Consider the following 19817-nt stretch of genomic DNA (forward strand, 5'->3'; position numbering starts at 1 on the left):
CTAAATATTGCCAGAGACGCCAGGCACTTTATTGATGAAGGTTTTGTTCCTTCTCAGAAAAGAGAAAGCCTATATGATTAGGGAGGGGTGTGGATCAAAAATAATGCTGCTGTTGTTTCTTCACATAGTACTTCTTTCTGGAAACAGTCTTAGATGATACATGAAGATGTGTGTTTATGTATGAGCCAATGTGTGTGATTTATCCACATGTACAATTTGTACCAACTAACACATGGAGGTGTTCATGATCTAGATGTGCTCGACTTAGGGATTTTTCAGTCTCAGGGCATTGTTAGGGAAGATGAAGAGAGGATGCGGATGCAGGGGGTCATATGAGTAGAACCTGGTCTCTGTTTGAACACCGGGCCTGCCATGAGCAGTGTATGCAGGTGCAGGCCCTTTAAAATATAGACCCCACCTAATCTACTGGGTGACTTGGCCTTCCAAAGCTCATTTGCTCAGGGAATATTGTATTTGGAGGTTTTATTTTTTTTTTCCTTTGCTGGGCTCAGGCGCATTTCACCCGGAACGTGTAGGGACCAAAGTCGGCTACGCGTACATCACAGTAAGTTGTCTATTGATTTTCCTGAATGAAAATGGTCTGATGCTGCTGCCCACTGGCTCCTAAAGCCTGTGGTGTCTCTTGCCCCAGCATCTGTAAGCCAGAAGGATGGTGTTTTGATCACTTGGGGTTTCCCTTTTCTTTCCTCCCCCTGACCTTCCTCCCCCCTCTTTCTTTCTCTTTGCTGTTTCCGCAGGTCTTAGAAGGGGATGATTCCCCAGTAATATTCCCTGCCCTGATCCCAGGTGCCACGCCCTCCCAGGGAAGACTGCTTCTTGTGTGACGTCGGCCATAGAAAGAGACTCCGATGGACTTACACCGGGCAGCCTTCAAGATGGAGAACTCATCCTACCTCCCCAACCCGCTGGCATCCCCAGCACTAATGGTCCTGGCGTCCACGGCTGAGGCTAGCCGTGATGCTTCCATCCCTTGTCAGCAGCCACGACCCTTCGGTGTACCTGTCTCGGTAGACAAGGACGTGCATATTCCATTCACCAATGGTTCCTACACCTTTGCCTCTATGTACCATCGGCAAGGTGGGGTGCCGGGCACTTTTGCCAATCGTGATTTTCCCCCTTCTTTACTACACCTCCACCCTCAGTTCGCTCCCCCAAATCTAGATTGCACCCCAATCAGTATGCTGAATCACAGTGGAGTGGGGGCCTTCCGTCCCTTCGCTTCCACTGAGGACCGGGAGAGTTATCAGTCAGCCTTTACGCCGGCCAAGCGACTTAAAAACTGCCATGACACAGAGTCTCCCCACTTGCGCTTCTCAGATGCAGATGGCAAGGAATATGACTTTGGGACACAGCTGCCATCTAGCTCCCCCGGTTCACTTAAGGTTGACGACACTGGGAAGAAGATTTTTGCTGTCTCTGGCCTCATTTCGGATCGGGAAGCCTCATCTAGCCCAGAGGATCGGAATGACAGATGTAAGTACTTTGGTGCAGCCCTCCCCTAACCCCAGTAAGCCCTGCCTTACAATAGGATTCAACAGGTCGGTGGCATTTTTCATGCTCCTAGTAATGGGAAGGGCCGACTCCCTCCCATTCAGTAGCTGTGGAGCGCTGACATTTACTTGTCTCTTGTCAATGAGCATTGATAGTTCTTGTAGGAAATGTTTTTCTGAAGGTAGCCAGAGGCACACTGGCCTGCACTGCCCTTCCCTCCAGGGCACCATTGTCTTATTCTCTGGGGACTCTGGAGTGGAGGGGGTGCTGTATATGGACCGGAGTGAATGTCATTTCATTAGGAAGTGTAGGTTCCTAGGGAATTTGGGGGGCTCGAAGAAACCGTCCATCCCTCCTCTCTTTGCTATCCTCATTATGTTTCTCTGATCTCGGTATTATTTTTTTAGTTTTTCCATTGTATCACATCCAGCAGACTCCACGTGATTTTATTTTTCACAACTCTCAGCCCTACTCCAAATCAGGCTATTTTTCAGAGAAGGACAAAGGTGTCGTCAATCACCATAAAGCATTTCAAACAGCTGTGTTTTCCTTGCAATCGCAAGGCTAGAAAGTCGACTTCTCTTGGGATTTAACAGGTTTTCTGGGTGCTTATCCTGGGGCTCCCTTTTAGGACTAGACACAGCTGGCCTGTGTGGCGGCTCCATATTTGATGCTCACAACTATTATTAATTTCTGCTTAGGGAACAGCTCTGTCATGTTCTCCAAGTGCCTTGCTGGGCTCCGGCTACACTCACTAACAGTTGGGGCTAAACCTTTACTTGGAACTTGTAGAGTAGGAGCGTTGAACCCTGCCATCTTCACCTCTAATATAATCAGAAAATAATTGTGTTTTGAAGCTTTTGGACTATGGGTAGACCCCACAGAGCAGTTTTCTTCAAGCCTGGTGAGAATTTATGAACTGAGGGTGTTTTTCCACCCGATCCTTTGTTCTAAGATTTGCTTCATTTTATTTTCTTAAGAAAACTACATCTGAGGTTTGCTTTCCCCTCTTCCCTATTTTTTGTGCTCCCGTCCTCTCTATAACCACCACCACGAATGTCATTTTTTTCTCTTCTCTTTATGGTGCCGAGGAGAGTAATAGAGACATTGCAGCTCTCTCCCCTGTCGGCACTGCTTCCTCAGGCTGTCTCCTTGAATTAGGCACTGTGTTAACTTTCCTGCGCTAAAAGGCATCTGCCTAAACCCAGCGTACCTTTTCAATAAAAGTCATCATAAAATCAACCTGCCTTGTAAATCCATCGCTCTTTGGTTTTGAAATATGTTGCGAGTGTGTCTTTTATGTCAGCGTCTGTAAGCCCAAGACCTCTCCACTTAAGGGAGAAGGCTGCTATCTGAGAGCACAACTGCCCATGTTCTCTCTCTCTCTCTTTTGCTTTAGCTCCTATTCCACCTTTTCCCTTTCTGTACAGCTGATGTGTGAGTGAGTGTGTGTGTGTGTGTGTGTGTGTGTGTGTGTGTGTGTGTGTGTGTGTGTGTGTGTGTGCTGATCCTGCTTTGGGAATATACTTGCTGAACACAGATTGGCATTGTATCGGTCTGTTTTAGTTTAGTGTAGTTTAGTTTTCATTTGTCGAAGTGCAAGTGATAAAGGCAAGCTCTAACCTGACCTCTGGCCAAAACTGTCCTGGGTTCGGGTGTGACAGATTCTGCTTTTTTCTCCAAACACAAGTTGAATATGAAATCCTCTTAAAACTAACATGCCACAGAGTAACACCTGGAGATCAAGATTCCTTTCTTCTCTCCTAACAAATCCAGCTTGTCTCCATTTTTCCATTTTTTAGCCCAAACCTGTCTCAGACCCCCAGAGCAGGAGGAAGCTTGTTAGTCAGGTCAGCACTCATAGATATGGATATCCATTCCCCTCTGAGTGTCAAAGCCATAACTCTTCCGTTTGCCTGGTTTGCATTGTGTAGGGGTGCCATCCCCCATGGAGATGGATCCCTCACACAGGAATACGCCTGGGTGGAGAAAAATTAAATGAGTCTGTCTCCCAAAGTGAAATGGAATTCTGACCTTGAAATTAATGAGATTCTGATCAGAAGGGTGGGGAAACTTCTTTATTTCAAACTGTAGTGTTGTATAAATTGGAGCCCTTTCCCCTTTTATTTGTTTAAAATATCCTTTCTTTAATGAGTATTTTGTGTTCTCCTTTTTCTCTTACACAAACGTTAGACCTGTAGGCGTGTCTGTGAGTGTAGACTGTCCACTCACATTATTATCTAGAGTTGCATTTGTGACTGATCTTAAATGAGAAATAAAGGTACAAAGTGAATAGGAGACTGTTACCCTGTGATAACCCTGGATTTGTGCTTCTTTCTCCTTTCCTTCCCTTGGGTGGGGTAGCAGCCTTCACAGGGTTGTACTGGGGAGCATTTTTGCTTTTGATTTTGAGTATTTGGAAGGCTGGGGAAACATTTTTCTGTAAGGAAGGGTCGAAGAGGCACCATGACAAAGTCTGCTGCAGCTTTCTTGGCTCCTGTCATATGCCGACGTGTGTCAGAATATTTATGGTCTGTTTTATGTAAATACATATTTAAGGGCCGTTAGAAGGCCTGATTATTCCCACTAGATGCCTTTCAGGTCCTCCCTACAGAACCGTTTTGAAATAAGTAATATTTCTCAGATAATCGAGTGACAGTATACAAGACTGCTTCCAAGGGGAGAGCTTGAGGGGCAGATGGGGCAGTGAGGGGGTGGGGAGGCAAGAAGAGAGAGGATAGAAAGTGTTCAAAAGAGCAAAGTGATAGGATACAGTGGCTATTGCCCAGATTGCCAGAAATTAACCGTGTATATTTTAGGTTTTGTAATTCTTAAAATTTAGAGTTAATCTTAGATATGGTTGACTGATTTTTCAGTTCTCTTCATATAAATAAAATTTTTTTCATAAAATGTAAAAAAAGTTTTAATTAAATACAACAGTAAAACTCCTAAATAAGCATGTAGCTTTAGGGGTTTGCTGCGGGGTGGGATGAGTATGGGTGTGTGTGTCCCTTACTTAGAGTAGCAGTTTTATGACTGAGTTCTAAGTCAATGAAAAAAATCAGTTTTACAGTGGAAACACTGACAGTTTTTACTCTCGCAGCCTCCCCCTGCTCACACTGCATCCATATGCAGATATGTCCACATCTGAGAGCATTTGAAAGAGGGGCCTGCAGACATGGTGTAATGCCCACGTGTTCTTTCCTTAAATCTGGGTACTGATAGGCAGGGTTTCTTTTGTGATTAAATATGCATTTTTGTAGAAAGAAATGTAGCTATTTGGGTGAAGTATTGTCTCTCCTAGTAGATGATTCCAGTTTGCTTGCCTCTTCATCTACCTGGCATCACAGGTGATTCCTGAGGTAGGTGTTGGGCTCTATGGAAAAAAGAAGCCTTTACTCAACAGGACTGACTTATGTGCCCTGGAAAAAGGGAGAAGTATTTTGTGAGAAGCCATTCGTGGAGGATGCATGATTCCCCAGGAAGGGGACTGAGGTAACTCCTGTTTATTGTCATGCCCTGAACCCGTCTCCAAGGCTCCTTGTCCAGGGAAATGAGGTGAAAATTTATGGACCAATTATGAATAGTCCACGTGTGTCTTACATATGAAGTGTCTACAGATATGTTTCCCAGGGCTTTTAAAATAAACATTTCCTCATTAAGGAAACTTTACAACAAAAGGGAAAATAAGTATTCTCTGCTGCCTTGTGCTAGAATCTATACATTTATTACCCCCTTAGCACTCTGGCTCTTATCATGTGCATTTCCTGATTGTTCTCTGTAGACCACTCCTGTGCCCAATTCCTGTCTGGGTGACACAGCAATTGGAGTTGGCTAGGATGCATGCTCAGCCTGAGGGCTGAGGGGGATCAGAACTGCCCTTGGGAAGTAATGACGGGCCCTGCCTTCTGGCTCACCTCAGAGATGGGCACTGGGCACTGACCCCAAGTGGCCCTCTTTCTTTGCCCTTCCCTGTGGTCAGGCAGATTCACAGGTAGGCAGGGAACCCTGTGGCTCACAGCAGTTCCCAGATGTTCTGCTTTGCTCTCATCTTTGATATATTCGAAGTTATTCAAATTTGAAAAGCCCTGAGTAGGAGAGACGGTATTTTGACTCTGAGATGTGTCTTTACAATGGCACGTATCCTTGAAGACCCTAGGAATCAAATCAGCTGAGCCCACATAGGCCCAGGGCAGCCTGGAATGAGCAGGGCTGGCCACATCATGGGGGTGGTGTTAGGGGGGCTACTTCCCAAGGGCTCTGGGACTACCCAGGACTACCTCTGGGTAGGGACCTTGATCTGGGCCTTTAGGAGAATTGCTCTTGCTGGGAAGAATGTTTGGGGCCTTTCTCAGGTCACCAGGCTCAACTTCTGGATTGTAGCTGGAGCAGATGACCACTCTGAAAGGGTGCAGAAATCACCAGAAAGATAGGTCAGATGGTGCCCTCTGTACTGATTGCCCAGACCTAGCCCGGTTGTCGGCTCAGCTGCTCCTGGGGTTCTCGTGGAGTCCCTTTTCCCTCCCCATCTGGGGTGGGTGAGGGAGGAGGGGGCGAGAACTCCTGTGATGTGTGTGGTTGTTTCTGGTTGTTCACTCCCAACACAGTCATGGAGACTCCTTTTCATGCTGCTGGGTTTAATTGTCTTGTTGGGATAAAGAAATGTTTGCACAGCTAAAGTGGGGCCGGGCTGGACGGGAGCAGTCCCTGATGGCTGCAGAGCCATCTGGCCTGGCTTGGCTTGGCTCGGCGCGCCGCTGGCCCGCCCGGCGGCTGGGCTCGCTCCCGCTCCCGCTCCCGCTCTTCCCCTGCCTTCGCTCCACGCGGCGCCGCTCTGGTCGGCGGCTGCCTCCTCGCACGGCCGGAATGCCTAATCACCATGGTGAGAAAACGGACACCGCAGCCGTCCTCCCTCCTTGCCTCGCGCCCTCCCTCCCATCAATTGTCATGCAGAAGTGATCCGGGCTGCCGTTTCCTCGCGGCCGCCAGCCAGCCCCTCGCCGCTCCCGGCAGAAGGGTGGCTAGTAATTGATCGTTTGGGGGAGGGGGCGCGGAGAGGCGCGAGGCCGGCGAGGGGGGAGGAAGGACCACAGAGTGGGCCCCGTTGGCTCACTTGAAAAGGACCCCCAGCCTCCGCCACGGAGATGGCGTTCAAGTGGTTTCAGAAATGTTGGTGACCTCGCCGTCGCTCGGCCGGACTCGGAGGCTGCGGGAGAACGCCGGGCGCTACCCCGGGGCCGGGCGAGCACCGCGCCGCCGCCGCCGCCCGCGGCCGGAACCCGAGGGCTGCCTGGTCCCCCACCCCCGCCCCGCCCTCCACGCCCAGCGCCCCCAGGTCGCACTGAGAACCGAGCCCTGGGCCGGTTTCCTGTACGTCGTCCGAGCCGCAGAGAGATGGGGTCGGGGTGAAGGGGTGGGAGGGGTTGTGGCCGAGGAGGGGCGCGCCCACGCGGAGGTCGGGGCGATCGGGGTACCCGGAGGGAGGTGCAGATGGGCGGGTAGCGGAGTGAAGAGGCTAGGGGACACTGAGCGGGGAGGGGGCTTGGGGGGCGAGGCTGGGGGGAGGCGGGAGTGAGAGGAGGGAGCGCGGAGGGCGCCGGGGCGCGTCGAGCCGGGGGCATGGACGTGTGCACGCGCGCATCTGGATCTGGCGTCGCCACCGGCATCCGAGGACTTTGAGGTTTCTCACGTAGGTTCGAAATGTTTTCCCCGTCCGTCTTGCTTTTCAAGTCCGGGGAATGTTTCCCGAGTCCCGGGGTTCGTGAATCGGCAGGATGGTTGGTATTCGGGCGAGGAGAGTCGCGGTCACCTCTGACCGTCTGAGGCTCGCAGCCAGCACAGCGGGGCTCGTTAATGTCTGGGCAATTTCTGGAACTCTTCCCACGGGAAGTTTTCCGGGGCTGCCTTCCGGTCAGTGGCCCCAGGTTGATTATTTGGTGGACCTTTTTTGTTTGAAAACAAAAAACACACATTGTATCCAAATAACAAAAGTTGCTTTCCCTCCCCACCCCTTTTCCTCATTAGGCAGGGAAGAGGAAACTAAAAAATAGAATTATATTTTTATATTGGTTTTTCTTATTTTTAACCCTTATTAACTACACCCATCTGGTTAATAAATATTGGCACACTTTGAAATAGAGTCTTTGTAAATACTCGGGATTTGGAGTGACAATACACTTAATAGAGTTCTATTTTTATGATGGATTTTCATATTTTTAACTCTTTAACACATCCCTCTGGTCAAAAAATATCAGAACACATGTTGGAATATACTCTTTATAAATACTTGAGATTCGGAGTGATGTTACATTTTATTGTAAAACCCACACGATTTTAACACCAAGATAACAATAATTTTTGCATTTAAATATTCTCTTCACACAGTTCCGCAACATTTCCCAGTGCCGTTTTACCCGTCCTAAAGAGAGATGAGCTGGAGACCTAAGGATGACCTATTGCTACATAGCAACTAAAATGCCTTAAAATTTTTTTAAAATGCCACTTAAGTTGTGGCATTTGTGGTTGAAAAGAGTGTGTTTTTATCCTTTGGAAGCTCAAAGTGTGTGCTACAGAGTAGAAATTTCTTATATATCTCTTTCTTTGGGGCAAGGAGGAGAATTTTCTGCAAAAGAACTTTCACCTACTTAGTAACTCTGTTGTGCCTTTTCCAAGAAGAGATCCTGAGTTGGGGCTATGGGTTTAGGCCTGGAGAAATGAGAGGCTGTAGTATGAATCAGTCAACCTGGTAGATGCTAAGCAAACAGGAGTAAATCATGCCCTTCCAGCCTTACCCAATGGATCAGACTTTTCTATTATCTCAATCACATTTTAGTTTCAGTGTTAAAAAAATTTTTAGCACTAAATCAGTACCAATCACAGCAAAGCGTTCAATAAGTGTTAGTTGAGTATTGAATAAATTGATGGTAGTGATTATAATCTAATTTTTACTTTAAGTTTTCATCAATTTGCCACTCTTCAGCCTTGCACTGGATAGTATCCATAAAACTGTGCTATCCCAAAGGTGTAGTGGTTTGAGGAAAGAAAGGAATAATTTATATACCTTAAGTTTTGATGAGGAGGGAGTTTTTTAAGAGATGTGCAATTACCTTTCTCAAATACAGATTTATTGTGTTATTTTGGTTAAAAAACTTTCATAACTTAAAAAATAATTTAAAATTTGCTTTTCTCTCCTAACTCTCTAGAAACCTAAGATTGGAGTCTATCCCCTACCCAAGTGTTTTCCCACAGCATTACATCACCTATCATGGAGTCTACAAAAATAGATCTTCTTTGGGTGTGTGTTTTAGGAAAAAAAGTTTCTACCTAGATCCTGGTTGCAGCTGGAACCAGACAAGTGATGTGGGAGTTTTGTAGACACATACAACCATCTGGCAATTCAGATATTTGACTGGCAATTTTCTCTGTGGAATGTGTTCTGAGTGAAGATGACCTAGAGGAAATGAAAGTTGTGTTTCTGGGGGGAGACGTGGTGCTGCATCCAGTACATTCTGTTCAGCAGACACGGAGCTTTAGGAAAGTCTAGAGCTGCATGGGTGAAGAAGGAACCTCTTGGTACAGTCTCATGAGAAATCAAGCCCGGTAAGCCTTAGTGTGACTCACCAGATGAGGGTTGTCTTTTTCCACTGAAATTCATTTGCAGGCTGAGACTTACGGCTTCGCATCCATCTTAGAGCAGCAGACAGTCAGAAAGCTGTAGGGAGGGGGCAAGGGCCAGCCCTGGAGAGACCTTTGCTTTATTTTCAGGTATATGATTTCCATTTAGGTGCTAGCTGATCCTATATCGCTCTCACTTGACCTTGCTTTTCAGAGTTTGATGTACACTGAGTCAGAATGGCCTAGCATAATAAATACCCATTAGAGGGATAAATACTGTATTTGCCCCTTTGAGCCTCAACCTGAAGGTGTTTCACATCAAAGGTGGGGAGGCAATATAACATAGTGGCTATGAGTTCAGCCTCTGGAGTAAAATCATGACCCTTTAGCTTACTTGCTCTGTGACCTTGGGCAAATTGCTTAACCTCTCTGGGCCTCAATACTCTCATCTGTAAAGTGGGAATTACACAACCTAAGAGGGTTGTTGTGAAGGACTGAATGAGATTAAGCACACTGATAATGCTTAGAACAATTCCTCACACATACTAAGTGTGCAATACATAATGACTATTACTATTTTCAAGGACAATCTGGTGGTATAATCTTCCTTGTTAGAAGCACTGATGTAGACAAACACAGGGTCATTACTGACTAGCATGTATGTAGGATCCTTTCACGCACTCATGCCTTATGGCGATGTGGAAGAGGGAGGGAGAAAGGCTCAGAGCCCTTTTCTGTGATAGCAGCTGCTTCACCTCCCTGCATTATTATCCATCCACCAGGATTAGCCCTGGTGGCCCTCTGACCTCTTTCTTCCTTCATTTTATAAAGAAGCAAGGTAATATTATAGTTAAAGAAACTGAGTCTCTGAGTCAGGAAGGGACTTGACTAGGATTAGATATCTAGGCAGTGGCCCAGGTTAGAGAATCTGAATCTCATATTTTCTTATTCTGGAATTTTGTTTTATCCGATATTATTAGAAATAAATGGGCCATTAGAATTTGTGTGTGTTAAAAATTTGGGCCATATAAAATAGGATTTGCTTTAATGGTATTTGACTAGTATTAGAATTCAGAGTCCCAGAGTTTCTAGTATGTCCTCAGATTTTAAGTTATACAGTCACTTTTCCCCTCTTGCCTATGTGAGAGAAATCTGTGAACCTTCCCCCATCTGTGTGTGTCACAGTCCCACAGCATGATGGATTGTCTCTGCTTGGGGGAGGCTTAGGAAGGGGCTTGAAGAGGCCTTGTAGGTCAGGAGAGAAATACAGCAGCAGGACTGAGCCCGGGGGGGCAGGGGGCTGCTGGGGAGAGATTAGCAGGGGAAGGGGAGGGCAGGGTTGGGCGGGGATAGGCCTCTTCCATAGTGTCTGTGTGCATTCTCCTAGGAGTAAAAGAGGGCTGTCCATTACCCTGAGCGCACAAATAAACTCAGTGTTTTTCTCTTTGTAGAAAGAAAGCCCCAGGGGGCTTGGGAACACCAGAGAATGACTGTACATCAGTAGGAGAGGTGGGGAGTAGGAGGATGGGAGTGGGAAAGACTGACCCTCTGCCTGAGGACCTTGGATTTGAGTCTGTTATTTAAATATAGGTTTCTCTTCACATATATACATAGCAGAAATAGCCATTGGAGGCCAGTTGTCTGATACTTCAATCCTCATCCGTTCCTTCATGGCTCCATTTAAGAGAAGGGGTTCAAGTCGCTCTGGGGGGCAAAATGTCTCTGTAGATCATAGAGCACCTACTCCTCTCTCCCAGTCCCCAGTCCTTCCCACACACAGACACAGAAACGTATGGGATGTAGGAAGGGAAACAATGAACATTCTTAATTTTGAGTTTTTAAAGAAGGGTGGAAAGTCTGGGATTTAGGCCCAAATGCCACAGTCATAGGAAGGAACTCTAGGAAAGAGTTGGGTCTGAGAGGTAGATAGGGAGGTAAAGGCAGCAGCGCATGCGAGGGTAAGTAATCAGCAGGACTGCAGTTAGGGCCTAGGCTTCAGCTTCCTTCCTGAGCAGTAAAATTAAAAAAAAAAAAAAAAAAAAAAAATCCTTAGAACAACAAAAGTCTGGACGCATGGGCTTCCTTCCTGACAGGCCAACCTGGTGGGGCTTCATTCAGCCTGAGCAGCAGTCAAGGCTGATTTACGGGTAAGAGGTCCCAGACAGACATGTGCTCTTAACCCTTTCCTAACTGCTGAGGTGCCTCCTTGCAAATGCTGCCCTCCTCTTCCAGTTTCCCATCATGGCGTGGGTAGCTTTTTATTGTTGTTGTTTCTTTATTCAAAGAGAGTACCTGCTGCTGAAGGACCTAATATCGTCTCCATGAAAAAGCTGGGTCTCTGGAAGTTGATTGACTTGAAAGAGATCTTACCATCCAGTCTGTGATGGCTGGCATTGTGGCTTTGGCTGGTATAACTCTCAGGCTCTTGGTGACATTACATTGACTTTGGAGTGTTGTGTCCATCTCAGATCATGGGAAATGCCTCCTGGAATCTGTACTGGGGTGATCCTCTGAGCCTCCGATCTACATCTGTAAAATACTGATACTGCAGAAGGAAGGGTGCTGCTTCATCTTGGGTGTTTTTTGGTGGCGTTGTGGGTAAAACTGCAGCAGAGTACAGGAGGCATGGTTCAGTTTCCAACCTGATAGAAAGTATGATACACTCATCAATTCATTTAATCATTCAACCAGTATTTCCTAAGTACTTGTGTCCTTCCAGACACTGTGCTGGGTGCTGGGGATACTATGATGAGCAAGACAGATTAGAGTTGCTGCCTTACTGGAGCTGAAAACTTAACAAGCAGTTGCAGGATGTTGTGAAAAGTACTCTTAATAGGGGAAATATAAAACACCATGGAGTTAGAAACAGGAGCACCTATCTTGTCTGTGAGTCAGGGATAGCTTTCTGGAGGGAGTGACCTTTAAGCTGATATCTGAAAATCAAGGAGTTACTTATTCAAAGAGGCTAGGTGTGGCAGTTTGCTTTTCTGGACCAAGTATGGCATCTGAATGCGGAAAAAAGAACTCCGGAGCTTCCAAGGATTGCTCATGATCGGAGTAAGAATAGAATTTCTCTCTACCAGGGTCTCAGACCTGACCTTGGGTCTCTATTATATTTCATCCTATAGCCAGGCATTCTTGAGAATGTCCACTTGGTGCTTATATGGTTCTGAGGCCCAGTATCATGTAGGGTCTTGCTTTTAAAGTATCTTTCTAAAGATCAGTCACTATAAAATACTTTCTGATGACATATGATATCTTAAGACCCATGAGCACTCAGAACCATGCTTGGGATGGAGTAGACACTCAGGAAATATTTGCTGAATGCAGGAGGACCATGACCCTGCTGATGTTTAGTTGGATAGATTAAGTGCCCTAAGCTTTATACTAAAGTTCATGCTCAGCTATGTACTTTGCCCTGAATGGAGACCTGATGGATCTCAGGATCTAGAGTACTTCCTGGCCGTTAAACTAAGCCACATCGCACCCAGGATTCTTGGCAGGATTTCTTGGCAAAGTTTCCTATGGGAGGTGCATTGCACAGACTTGACTTGCACGAGGGAGGTTAGGAGTGTAGTGCGAAGACTACCGAAGAAGGAAAAAAGGAAGGCAAAGCCAACTGTTGTCCCAGCCTGGCTCATGTAGGCATCCTAAAAACAGTTCCTTCCAGCCAGGGCCTCGGGACTCCGCCGTCTCTGCTGTGGTTTTCCTTCCCCCGGCCTCTTATCGCCATTGTCGTCGCTCTACATGCACAGCATTTCCTGAGCTCCTGTATGTAGAGCCCTGGGCTCTGCGCTGTTTGTGGGGGAGTCAAAGAGTTAGGAGATGATACTTCCTCTTCTTGAGGGCCTTATGGTTAAGGTGAGTAGTTAAGATGTATATGTGAAAAAGAAACGATCATGTAAGATAACAGACAGATAGGGCTCTGGGATTTCAGGAGAGGGAGTAATCCCCAAGGCTGGTTTCTCAAAATGTGATCTAAGGACCACCAGCATCCTGATCACTTGTGGTTGTGGTGGCGGAGGGGGTGGGTTGGGGATGGGGGAGAATGTTACTTATAATGCATATTCCCAGGGCCCACACCAGACCTCCTAATCAGAATCACAGGGAATGTGGCCTGGAAATCTGCATATTGAGCAAGCAGGTGGTTCTCCTTAAAGTTTACTCTCCTTAAAGTTTATGACCCCCTCCTCCAGGGTGAGAGTCTCAGAGGGAAGCTCTGGCAGAGGAGTATGGCTTTGGAGGAAGGGGAGTCAGGACCAGACAGTGGAGAGGGAGAGGCTGGGATTCCACTGAGGAGCCCGGGGCTGGTAAGGGTGAAGACTCAGGGCTTGCCCATGGCAGTACCTTCTCCAGTCTCCTGTCATGGGTGGGATCTGGCCGGCTGCCTCTCCTTCCCCGCGTTGCCTTCACTCCTCCTCGTGTTGTTTCCCTCTCCCTCCCTTATTGCCGATCAGCTGACTGTATTGGCGCAGACCTCCCCTTTCTTGGTGCAGCATTGTAATTGACGTGGCCCAGCGGAGGGGTTCATGGTGCTTAGCCAGATGTGAGGGAGGCCGGTGAGCGCTTTGGTGCTCCTTGGGCTCCAGCCAGCTTGTCTTCTCACTGCTGTTATACTGCCGAGAAGGGGCTGGAGAGTATTTTTTGCCAGCCTCCTCTCTCCTCTTCCCCCTGAAGCTTCTGTTGCTGAAATGCTCATTTGGAAAGAAAGACGGGTTAGAGGAATCTCACAGTGTCAGAATCGGTCACCAGCACCTGCAAGCTGGCTCTCTGCTTCAAGCTTTAACCCTTCTGGGGGCAGCTGCCAGTGGGCAGGAGGTTAAATGAGCCGCGAATAGGGGCCTGGTCCAAGGTTCGGGTGGCTGCAGACACCTGTATGCTAGTGGTTGCTCTTGTCAACCTTGCTAATGGACTTGGGGTGGTGTTCTTTTCCCAGCATACTTGCCCCTTCTTAAACACTCATCACTTTGTACTGCAATTATTTGCTTAATTGTCCCACCTCCAAGGGCCCATGTCTGTCCCCTGTGTGACTCTATGCAGTATTTCTCCTCGTGTAGCACCTGGCTCAATAAACATTTGTTGGGAGAGTAAGGGAACCCAGGATCACTGTTTCCTGGACCAGGTTATGCTGAGTGTTGCCAGCTGGCTCTACCCACTTTGACCTAGTCTGAAGGACCACACAGGATCCGCCAAGGGCTGGGCACCTTGTGGCACATTTACACGTGGGAAGTGATGACAAGGAATAGAGGCGTTGCGTACAGCTCAGCGATGAGGCAGGAGCATAGAGCCAGAAGCTCTGACTTGTTATTTGCTAGTTGTGTAACTTTGGGTAAGTTGCTTTGTTTCTCTGAGCCCCAGCTCCTCATGTATAAAACGGGAAGTGGCAGATAATCTTTGCCCTACCTTATAGGGTTCTTGAATCAGAAAAGATAATACAGATGTATTTTGGTTATCTAAAAGTAACCATATAAAGGACACACAATATATATATTTTATATATATATATATATATATATATATATATATATATATATATATCCCCTTCCAAGAACATCTGTCTAAAGAGTAAAATGGTCTTAGGAGACTAAAGTAGTTTATGAAATACCTGAGTGTTCAACCTAGAGGGAGCCCTCTTACATGCTGTTTCATCCTTGAAGTTGGCTCCATAAGAGAGGCTGCATTCCCTGACACTGGCTGCAGCTGTTTATTTTCCTAGGCAGTTTGGGACAAAAGTTGTGTAGACTTTTTGTGAACGTAGGTTGGCAGGCCCTTTCTAAAACAGATCTGTAACATCTCAGCTGAAATTTTATCTTGCCAGATTCCCACTGAAAGGAATGTACCCTCTGCCTTTCTTCTCAGCAAAGTTCAGAGCATCTTTATTTTTCCGTTTCCAGGGCCAGTGACTCTAATCCTACTTCGAGGAGGGAAATGTTTTAGCTCAGAGGCATAATGCTTCGGCCTAAGGAATGATAGGCAGAATCAAGGTGAAGAGGGCTTTCTGCCCCGGAGACCTTTCCTAGGCTGCGAGAATAGCCATGCTCTACAGGCGAGTAGGACAAGATGAAGAGGCCCTTGTCAGATATGGAAGGATTTGGAAGGGCCTTCCCTTAAGGGAGAGCTTTAGAAGTCAGAGCTGGGCCAGGAGGATTGGAAAGAGCAAGCATTTGAAAAAGGCTTTACTTGTGCGGTAAACTTCACTGTGTGATTATTTAATAGACCATTAACAAGCAGATTCATTAACAAGATCTTAATTAACAAGTTCCAGGGTTATTCCTCCAACTTCCCAAGGGAACTGTTCTCCTCCTATTTAGTCCCAGAGACTTCCTATCCTCCTTAAACTAACCACACCAGATGCATTTAAATTCAGTCTTTTTATTGCGAGTGAAATGACTGTGGGCAAAGACAGGCACAGAGGCCGCCCCTAATAAGAATAGTAACACCTTTGGAGCACTTTCTAGGTGTCAGGCCCAATTCTGAGTGCTTTACAGGCAATCATTTATTTAATCCTCATAACATTCCTATGAGATAGATATTGCCATTTCCATTTTACAGATGAGGAAACTGAGGCCCAGAGCGTTTTAGCAACACACTGTACTCATTGTCACAACAGTAGGAAATAGCAGAGATGAGATTCAAGTCCAGGCAGTCTGGCTCCAGAGTCAATGGGAAGGAGGAAAACCCCAGAAGAGGGAGGCCTGTGGGTCAGATTCATGAGGAAATAAGAATAAGAATAATCCTTGTATCTGCTCATCTGTGCTGGACACAGTTCTCAGTACCACATGTACGTATGTCAGGCTGCGTCCTTATGCGAAGTCTTCTGTAGTGAGCAGCTGTTAGGTACAATCTGTTGGCCACTCACAAGCCTTTGTCACCCTGTCTCCACTGTGAGTTCTTATTCATCTCTGTTCTCAGTACCTAGAGTGCTGCCTGGAACGTACTAGTTATGATCTAAAACAAAACAAAACAAACAGTTTGTTAAATGTACCCCTTGATGGAAGGGGGAAGATGCTTTAGCATCTGCTAAGTCCTAGTGCTTCTCACGGTGCAGTGCCTGCCTTTGGGATACTTCGCACTTTACAGATACCACCATTCAGAAGACCTAACTCTGAGACAGGACAGCTTCATCTCATCTTTCTGTGCCTCAGTTTCCTCAGGATAAAGTGGAATTAGCACTAGTACCAATCCCCTAGGGTTGTTACAAGGATTAAATGTGTTCATATAAAATGCAAATAAAGTCCTAAGAACAGGCCCTGGCACAAATTAAGCCTTTAATACGAGTTAGCTAGAATCACTATTACAGGGGCTTGGGCACAGATCTGAAGTCTCTTGAACCAGGCTCTTCCCCTGACCCCCAACTTCTACTCTTGATAACATTTCAGGGACGGTGAACTCTGGTGAGCCCTGATCTCTTATGGGTTTGTACAGTTTGTGACAGGTCTTTCTATAGCCAAAAGAATTCCCGATTGATATTAAGGAGCTGGTACCCACAATGTTGCCCTTCCTTCTTGGCTCCAGTTAAATGGGGCTGGGGCAAGAAGGACTAGAACTCACCTGGTGACCCCCCCTTTTTAACTGCCCTCAAAGGCATAGGGTGGAAATAACTAGAACTCTTACCCTGGAAAGGACAGTGAACCATCAGGACTTTCTTTTGGGATAAAGGGCTTGGTTAGTCTTGTTGTTGGCCTCTGCCCTGCCAGCCACTCAAATAGCAAAGTCTGTGGGCCAGCTATACTGGGGAGAGGATAAGGGAGTGGCAGAATGCCTAGAATCATTGGGAAATTTGAGCTAGGAAGGAACTATTGCAGGTTGCTTTATTTTTCTTATTATTTAATTACTTACCTGAAGCTTAAGACTGTTTTCCCCTTTATCCTAAGGGGAAAAAAATCCTTTTTCACTATCTAGATTCTCATCCCATTCGTACATTCTACAAAAACCCTTCTCCTCAATCTCAACTTGAAGACTTCCTAGAACACCTGTTCTCATGGCTGGCCACTTTTTTTTTTTTTTTTTTTTTTTTTTTTTGTGGTACGTGGGCCTCTCACTGTCATGCCCTCTCCCGGAGCACAGGCTCCGGACGCGCAGGCTCAGCGGCCATGGTTCACGGGCCCAGCCGCTCTGCAACATGTGGGATCTTCCCAGACCGGGCCACGAACCCATGTCCCCTGCATCGGCAGGCTGACTCTCAACCACTGCGCCACCAGGGAAGCCCACGGCTGGCCACTTTTGCTCCCACTCCAGTATCCACCCCCTGCCCCATCATCTGTAGTTAACGATCAATCGATGCTCATAAACCCCCAAACTGGCCTCCCTCTTCCCAACTTAGCATCCTTGTGTTCTTTCTAAGTAGCATGGCCACAATATCACTTTCTTTAGCAGCATTCTAACTTCTAAGAAGCTTAATAGGCAAGGAGATTGTGGGCTCTTTGACTTTCTCTGAACCTCAGCCCTAAGTGGTTTATTCTATTAAGCTGATTCTTTTTTTTTTTTTTTTTTTTTTTTTTTGCGGGACGCGGGCCTCTCACTGTTGTGGCCTCTCCCGTTGCGGAGCACAGGCTCCAGACGCACAGGCTCAGCGGCCGTGGCTCACGGGCCCAGCTGCTCCGCGGCATGTGGGATCTTCCTGGACCGGGGCACGAACCCCTGTTCCCTGCATCGGCAGGCGGACTCTCAACCACTGCGCCACCAGGGAAGCCCCTAAGCTGATTCTTGATGGTGCATAGAGCTTCGCTGGATAAGAAGTTGGGGGCAGTGGGGGTGGGGTGCGGTTAGAGGCATAGGATGTTCTCAGTCCCCCTTCCACTATGCCCCTCCCTCCAAGCCATTCCTGCCCTGTGATTCTGTTTTCAGAGCTCAGGAATGAAGGGAGTGGTAATGGAGCTAAAGTAAAGAACATTTCTTAGAGGACTTAAGAAGTTGGCTTTTTTTCCTGAGCTGTGCTTTGCACTCTCCCCACTATCCTTCCTGCCCATTTGTTGCTGCTCTTCAATCAACCACTTTGGGATTTTTTTCCTTTCTTTCCTTCCACCTTAACTTTTGCCTCCACTCCCATTATAGCCACACACACAAAAAAGAGTAATGAATACAAATTAAGAACTATTGATTCAAAGGCAGGAAATCCAGGTGTGGAATGTAGGAAAAAATAACAGATTCAGTTCTAAAAAGGAAACAATGCAGAATTCTTCTTGATATTTTTCTTCAGAGTTATGCCAAGATGAATTTCTTCCTTCTGATATTTGGACCCAGATTAAAGATTTTCGGGTTTCCCTATGAACATTCTTTCTTACTTCAGGAGGGCCGGCAGGTTGGAGAGCAGAAGAGTGTCTGTTTTTTACTGAATCACAGTCAGCTGCAGAGAAACTTTAAGGGAACTTTGTGAGCAGGAAAAATGGGGCTGTTGGAGAATTGAGGGAAGGGAATCACGAGTGTAAGTGTAGAAAAAGTACAGGACAGACTTCACAGAGGAGGCAGGAAGAAAACCAAAAATGATCAGAAAGCTAAAAAGAAGGAAAGAAAACTTGAAGATGGAGGCAGGAAGACGATGGAAATTTTGAAGCATTTCAAGGAATTAAACATATTTTGTTTGATAACACAGTCATTGTTGGTGAAGGTATGGGGAGACAGGGTCCTGTACACATCATTGGTGGGAGTGTAAAGTGGTACAGTCTCTTTGGAGGGCAGGTTAGCACTATTTGCCTATGAAAGTTTTAAATGCAAATATCCTTTGATGAGATTCAACAATAAGAAATTATCCTACATATATTTGGTCGAGTACCTAAAGATGTATGTACTTTATAGTATTGTTTGTAATTTGAAAAAACAGAAGCAACCTAAATGTAGATTGATAGGGAATTGATAAAATAAATTATGATACATCTGTATAATAGAATATCAGGTAGTGGTTTTTAAAAATGAGTTAGAGCCATATGTGCTTATATGTAAAACAAGGTAGAGAGAAGTATATGACCCCTTTGTATAGAGAAGAAGATACGTATATATCTTTATATTGATATTTGCATGCAGAACTTTTGAAAGGGTGTAAAAGTAATTGTTGACAGTAGTTTCCTCTGGGGAGTATGACTGAGATGGTAAGTAGGAGTAGTACTTTTTATTTTATGCTCTTCTGTGGTATTTGAATAGTTAACATGTACATGTACTATTTTTATAATTTAAAAATCTGGTTTATAATTTAAAACAGATAATGTGGAAGTACTGGAGCAGAAAAAGGACGCTAGGTAAAAACTACAGAAATCCAAATAAAAAGTATGGACTTTGGTTAATAATAGTGTATCAATATTGGCTCATTAGTTATGACAAAGTACCATACTAAAATAAGATGTTAATAATAGGGGAAACTGAATGTGAGGAATATAGGAACTTTCTGTACTATCTTTGCAACTTTTCTGTAAATCTAAAAACTATTCTAAAAGATTTATTTTAAAAAAGACAATTTGGAAGACTATTTTATGGGAAAGGTCCATAGCCTAGCACCTAAAGATTGAATACAAGAGAGATCAATTGATAAAAATGAATGATTCATCTGGTTCTAGAACTAATTACTAATTGGTTCCATTTCTTTCAAATGGCCAAGTGTGATGAGATGTACAGTCACAATTGCTGGACAAGTGTCTGATTTCTTGTTGTTGTTTATTAAATTAATTTTCTTTTCTGAATTAGTTTGTAAAAAAGTTTAA

The 19817-nt window shown here is 45.8% G+C and overlaps 1 protein-coding gene across 3 annotated transcripts in view; it reads left to right on the forward strand.

Moving 5' to 3' along the window:
• Positions 1 to 869: 869 nt before the first annotated feature.
• RNF220 (ring finger protein 220) overlaps positions 870 to 19817 on the forward strand; it is a gene marked incomplete at its 5' end in the record, with an annotated part of 217362 nt that continues 198414 nt past the window's right edge. For 2 of the 3 annotated variants that reach the window (XM_079697385.1, XM_079697387.1), the window contains one exon: positions 870 to 1494. In XM_079697385.1, coding sequence (XP_079553511.1) covers positions 870 to 1494 — 625 coding nt within the window. Of the gene's footprint in view, positions 1507 to 19817 lie in introns of all 3 variants that reach the window. The other variant, XM_079697386.1, reaches the window with a different exon arrangement.

The sequence above is a fragment of the Hyperoodon ampullatus genome (assembly GCF_949752795.1).
Source record: "Hyperoodon ampullatus genome assembly, chromosome: 2".
NCBI lineage: Eukaryota > Metazoa > Chordata > Mammalia > Artiodactyla > Ziphiidae > Hyperoodon > Hyperoodon ampullatus.